At 45.2% G+C, this 6,749-nt stretch overlaps 1 protein-coding gene across 1 annotated transcript; it reads right to left on the bottom strand.

The window, feature by feature from the left end:
* Positions 1-3,691: 3,691 nt before the first annotated feature.
* On the bottom strand, positions 3,692-5,291 carry COX8C (cytochrome c oxidase subunit 8C; the record flags this gene model as incomplete). The annotated part of the gene is made up of 2 exons (XM_080924119.1): positions 3,692-3,784; positions 5,181-5,291. The coding sequence occupies 2 exons, from the start codon at positions 5,289-5,291 to the stop codon at positions 3,692-3,694; spliced, it is 204 nt and encodes a 67-aa protein (XP_080780245.1).
* Positions 5,292-6,749: the final 1,458 nt, after the last annotated feature.

Raw genomic sequence — 6,749 nt, 5'->3', positions numbered from 1 at the left:
GGGGGTCATTCCATGGTAGTGGCATCTCCAAAATGCTGGGGTCCTCTGCTGTAACCGGGCTATACTTTCACCAACAGCCTCTCCTGGGCTCTTCCTGGTGCCAAGCCTCAACTCCTTTACATCACTCCTATAATCCTGGACCTTCAGCTTCCACGGAGGCTGCACCTTCATGAATGGTCTCCCCTGGCCTCTCAAGTGCCAAGTCCCATCTGCTCTCCATGATCCCTGCATTCGAGCCTCAGCTGCTCGCCGTGATCCCGGCATGCTTTCAAAATCAATACCACCTGAGTAACTCTTATACATTATCCAGTCCATCTGCAAGAACAAGATACAGGCTTCTCTGGTGCTCTCAGAAAACTCTTCCAGGATTTCACCTGGGTAATGCTGGTCTCTTCTTAATCGCTGCTAATTTCTTAGCTTCACCTAACCAGCATCAGTTTGTCCCAGTAAATGAAGGTTTCACTTTAGTAGTTCTGGTGTCTTGTTAATCACAGCTGATTCTTCAGCCCCAGCTAACCAGAACCACAGAATCTTAAGTCAAAATAGCAAATGCCCCTGAAAGAGTCTTTAATTTTTCCCCCTGAAATGTCACAAGCCAGCCCTCCATCTTCTACACTGCTCTCAACATTCTTACCTTCCAAGCTCCTACGGAACATCCCACTGAGCTCTCAACACTCATTGGCTGGGCCAGCCCAAAGGACCCAAGTCTTTCCACAATCCTTCCCCAACACTGTCAGGTCTGTCACAGCAATACCCCACTACACTGGTACTATCTTGTCTTAGTTAGGTTTTCTATTGTGGTGAAACACCAAGACCAAAAAGCAAGTTGGGGAAGGTTTATTTGGCTTACAATTCCACATCAGGGTACATCACCAAAGGGAGTCAGGACAGGAACACAAGCAGGGCAGGAACCTGGAGGCAGGAGCTGATGCACAGGTCATGGAGGGATGCTGATTACTGGTTTGCTTCCCTTGGTTTGCTCAGCCTGCTTTCATATAGAACTGAGGACTACCAGGCCAGGGATGGCACCAACCACAATGGGCTGAGCCTTCACCTATTAATAACTAATTGAGAAAATGCTTTACAGCTGGATCTCATGAACGAATTTCCTCAACTGAGACACTCTCTGTGATGACTGTACTTGTGTCAAGTTGACACACAAAACTAGCCAGTACAGGGGTCTTACTTCATAGTCCAGATTGGCTTCAAATTTATGATCCACCTGTAAAACCTCTTTGTGCTAGGTCTACAGTTGTATACCACCCCACCTAGCACACAATATAAATTTTGAAAAATAAATATAATGCAAAAGTAACAAAATACAAAATTTCCAAGATCTTTAGGTCCATGAAATGCCAAGCCCTGTACTGTTTGCTCTTAGTGAGTCACAGGAATACAGGATGTTAAATATTTGCAAACAGGAGCTTGTACTTATTTACTTTCAGGCACCATACTAAAAACTATTTTATCTTTGTTTACCAAGTTAACTAGTCCCCACAAATTCCCTCCAAAAGAGTAATTTTAAGTCCCTATTACAGAGATAAGGAAGCCAAGGCTTAGAGTTGAACAGTGTTGTTCAGTCCCACCACAACTACAGAGTAAACGAAAAGTTCACAGGCAGGCTACTGACAGGCTCTGTGACTAATGGACCTTGTTACCAAGCCTGGCACCCCATGTGTGACCTCCCCAAGACCCACATGGTGGACAAAGAAAACTGTCCCCTGGGAGTTTTTCTCTGACCTCTACATCTGTGAGGTTCAATTTGGACATCTTCCGGGACCCCTTGAATGAGACTCACAGAGGTGGTAATCAATACATAAGCAAGAGGAGTTTTACTATTCCAATGCTTGGATCTGCATCACTTTGGGAGGGAGATGACCCTGGGCAGACTCTAACAGGGGATTATATACATTTGATAAGGGTAGAATTCAAACAATGCCAACCAGACAGGGTACTATGTACTATTGGTGGAGCAACGCAACCTTCAAACCAACTTGTGGTCAGTGGACCTTTGGGATGTTCCAGGGCTGGGGTCCATAGGGAGTCACAGGTGACTTTTTTGACAGTTTGGCTTATAGCTGTTCCAGGACCTAAACTAGCCCTATTCTTCCTGGAAGGGAGGGGTCTTTGTGGTGGAATTGTCCCACTGGCTTTAGATTGACCCCAACTCTGGCTCTTTCACAACATGGCACATACACACAAGTACATAACTTGTAAAATTAAAAAAAAAATACAAGGTATTTTTAGTTTGAATATGAAATGTCCCCCCTCAATATCCTTTCCTGAAGGGATTGAAGGCTCCAGTGCAATCAATGGCTTAATCCCTTGTATTTGTAGTAATAGGAAATCATTGGGGGATAAAGAACAGGAAGTCGGGGCCTTATTGGGGGGGCATCCTCACTGCACTTGAGTGTACCTCGGGGTTATATTTTCCCCACCCACTTTTCTGCAACACCCTTCTGTTTCCTGGCCACCATGACTGAAATGCTCTGCTCTGTCACACGATCCCCAAAGCATAGTCTTTCCCTCTTTACCCTGCTTCTGTTGGGATTTGGTCACAGCAACAGGAAAAATGATGACTACAGCCGTGTATACATATGGTGTGCCAAACTTGAAAGATAATTAAGAATAACAAAATTAGAAATTAGGAGAGTGACTACATGGATGTAGTAAACAAACCTTGAAAAAATGAAGAGTTACAGAACTGAAACTCAGGGCTGGAGCACATGGAAAGGTCATGGGTTTCATTCCCAGAACACACACACACATACACACACACACATCTTTCACAGTAAAAATGGGACCAGCAAAACATGCAAAACATATAGCTAAATTTATTTAGTTTGAAGGAATACTATGACCATGGCAACTCCTATACAGGAAAACTTTTAATTGGGTCTGGCATTGAATTCAGAGGTTCAGTCCATTGTCATTCTGGAAGCCTGGCGGAACACAGGCGGGCATGGCACTGGACAGGTAGCTGAGGGACAGCGAGGACAGAGAGACACACACTGGGCCTGGCTTGAGCACTGGAAACCTCAAAGCCCACCCACCCCCCAGTGACACACTTCCTCCAACAAGGTCACACTTCCTACTAGTGACACTATTAGCCTCTGAGGTGATGGGGACTACTTTCATTCAAATCCCCAAGGCCTCAAAGCCTGTTTACTCTTTCCTAGCTGAGGTTATTAGATTCAATTATTCACATCCACAAGACTTTTGATGTCGCTCAGAATCCCTAAGTGCAACCTTTCATAACAATCTTCATTATTTTTTTTTCCTCACTGTAATTTTTCATTAGTAAATTTTTGTCAGCTCTAAGGATGTTCGGAAAACAACCTCCAAGGACTGGGGTTGTAGCTCAGTGGTAGAGTACCTCCTCCCATGCATGAGACCCAGGGTTGGATCCCTAGCCTTTCAAGTCAAAGCAAAGCAAAACAGGAAAAGTAAAACAGAAAATAATGCTAAGCACGAACAAGTGTTTCCATTTTATTTAACACCTAAGCAGATCATGTTTGCCATCCTATGCATAGTCCAAAAAAAAAAAAAAAAAAAAAAATCGCAGAACACCGCAGACATAAGACTAAATAGCCACACGAGGTTCCAACAGGCACTCTTTCTCATTTAAAGGGGCCATGGCCTTTTCTGAAAGCATTTTGGATCTGAGGAGCTGTTCATCGACATCTCGTATCTACTCGCCTTTGAAATACTTCAGATTGCTTAGCACATACGCAGCTGGGATGAAAAAGGTTGTAAAAAACACGGCAATTCCAACAACCGATTCCTGGAAAAGAAGAAAAGTCACATTAGCGAGTGTGACCCGATGTCTAATAAGATGATTTGTGGAAGAGGCGGACGGAGGTTAGCAGTAGAAACCAGATGTTGCAGTCTCCTGTGCACAAAACTCTGGGTGTCCCAAGGTTGGAGAGATGGTTCATCTGCTAAGTCTTCTACCACTCTTGCAGTGAACCTAAATTTGGTTCCCAGAACCCATGTCAAGCAGGTCATAATCAACTGTAGCTCCAGATCCAGCACCTCTGGACTCTTCAGATACCTGCACTTGGGCGCACACATGCACAAAAGTATTCTGTGAAATCCGTCAAGAGATCTTTAAAACTAAAAAAGGCTTGGGGTCCTGGCAATGTATTCCACTCATACACAACTGAACTTTCAGAAAACTAAGTTTCTTTCAATAGTTGCCAATTTCTGACATCTGGATTCTGGAAACTTGAATATGTCCAGCATCTCTACCATTTTTTAGAAAAAAATGCTATGGCTTGGCCACGAGACAAGTAAGTTACCCTGAAGTGAACCCAGGACCCTGCACCTCCATGTCCAAAAAGAAGGGCGGGTCCTACCTGGGACTCACCCACACTCTGAGCCTCCATCCAAAGTGACCCCACAACTAAAGTCACCAACACACATCACACACACACACATCACACACACACCTACCTATACACACACACCACACCACACACACACACCACACACACCTACCTACACACACCACACACACACACACACCATCCCCCCCAACACACACTCACCATACACACCACACACAGCACACATACCACACTACACACACACAACGCACACACTCACTCATACCACACACATATACACACACACATCACACACAGCATACATACCACACACACACCATACACACCACACACAGCACACACACTCACTCATATCACACACACCACACACTCACTCATACTACACACCACACAGAAACGAGACACACACACACCACACCATCCATCCATCCATACACACACACACACACACACACACACACACCACACCATCCATCCATTCATACATACATACCATACATACACACACACCACACCATACATACATACATATATACATACATACACACACACACACACACACACACACACACACACACACGCATGCACGCGCACACACACACACCATCCGTACATACACACACATACACCACACCATACATACATACATACATACACACACACACGCACACACGCACACACACACGCACGCACGCATGCACACACACACACACACACACACCATCTGTACATATACCCACACACCACAACATACATACATACACACACACACACATACACACATACCTCCCTACCCACTTCACTTGGACCGTTAGGCGGTCTCAACCTCACCGTGGGCGACAGGTCTTGGTTTTGTGGGCTTTCTGAGTGGCTGAGGCGGCCAGAGTGGCCAGGCTTCGAGAACAGGACTGCTCGAGAGCAGAACAGCAGCAAGCGAGACATCGCAGGTCAGAGAGGGGCCACCGAGGCGGAGCAAACCGGAGAGCACCAGTCGAAGGCCGTTGGTCAAGTGTGTGAGGGAGGCGGGCAGCTGGTTTGAGCATGCGCACCAACCACTGGGGCTCTTTGGATGGAATCTGCGCTCTGACCCCACCCTGCTGTCACTCTCTACCTGCTTCCTGCCCATGTCCCCACAAGTCCAGCTCCCTGCCCTCTCCCATACTCATGAATGCCAAACCTATTCAGCCCGCAAAGCCACACTCAGATTCTACTGATTTTCTTCTCCTAAGGTAAGGCGAGGGAACTACTGGTTACCAGCATCTGTAGGCGTTGATCAATATCCCCTTGCTTTTAGTCAGTAGCAATGTCATGCCATTTCTACACTGCTCTATAATATGAATTAAAATTTCCATACTGTCTTCCTGGTATTGTTTGAAACTTCCTTTTCTCTTTGTTTTTGTGGTCCTGAAGCTCTCACTCCGGGCTCCATGCATGTTACAACACTAACTGAGCTAAAACATTGTAACTCATCCTTTTATACACACACACACACACACACACACACACACACACACACACAAACACGTGTATATTTTACCTTTGCTTTACTTCTTTCCTACCTGCAAATTCATTCTTAACAATGAAAACAAACAGAAAAGCCATGCATGGTGGACTGCATCTGCCATTCCAGCATTAGTTTGAAAGCAGGGGGATGGGGAGGCTAAGGCCATGCATGCTAGGCTAAAGTTACAGCAGGAGGCCAGCCTGAGCTACGTGAGACACTGTGGTAAGGAGAGAAAGGAGGAAAAAACAGAGAGAGAGAGAAGGGAATGAGGGAGGAAAGGGAGCAAAGGGACTAAAAGAGGAATGAGAGACAAGACCGAGATCAAGCTTCTGAACTGGGCATCGATGGTGCACACCTTCAATCCCAAGGCAGAGGCAGGTGGATTTCTGAGTCTAAGGCTAGCCTGATCTACAGAGCAAGTACCAAGACACAGAGAAACCCTGTCTCAACCCCCTTCCCCCCCTCAGAAAAAAGATGAAAAGAACAAAAATTTTTTTAAAGATTTATTTATTATATGTGAGTACACTGTAGTTGTCTTCAAACACACCAGAAGAGGGCATCAGATCTCATTACAGATGGTTGTGAGCCACCATGTGGTTGCTGGGATTTGAACTCAGGACCTCTGGAAGAGCAGTCAGTGCTCTTAACCACTGAGCCATCTCTTTGGCCCAACAAATTTTTATAATATGAGGATGATGTTAAAAAAAATATTCATAGTACAGAGAACCTGGGCCCAGAAGAGAGGATGTGAAAATCACCAACCACTGAATTTGTATTCCTCAATGGAAAAATAGAATAGATTGTAAGTTTTGAAACTTAATATCGGAAATATTTCTCTTGAGAGCCTATGACATGAGTAACCTCGGGGACAATAAATGACTTGTTTGGAGAGTAGA

This window comes from Micromys minutus (assembly GCF_963924665.1).
Source record: "Micromys minutus genome assembly, chromosome: 1".
In the NCBI taxonomy this organism is placed as follows: domain Eukaryota; kingdom Metazoa; phylum Chordata; class Mammalia; order Rodentia; family Muridae; genus Micromys; species Micromys minutus.
Note: the sequence above shows the minus strand (reverse complement) of the source record. Positions and strands in the feature narration are given on the sequence as shown.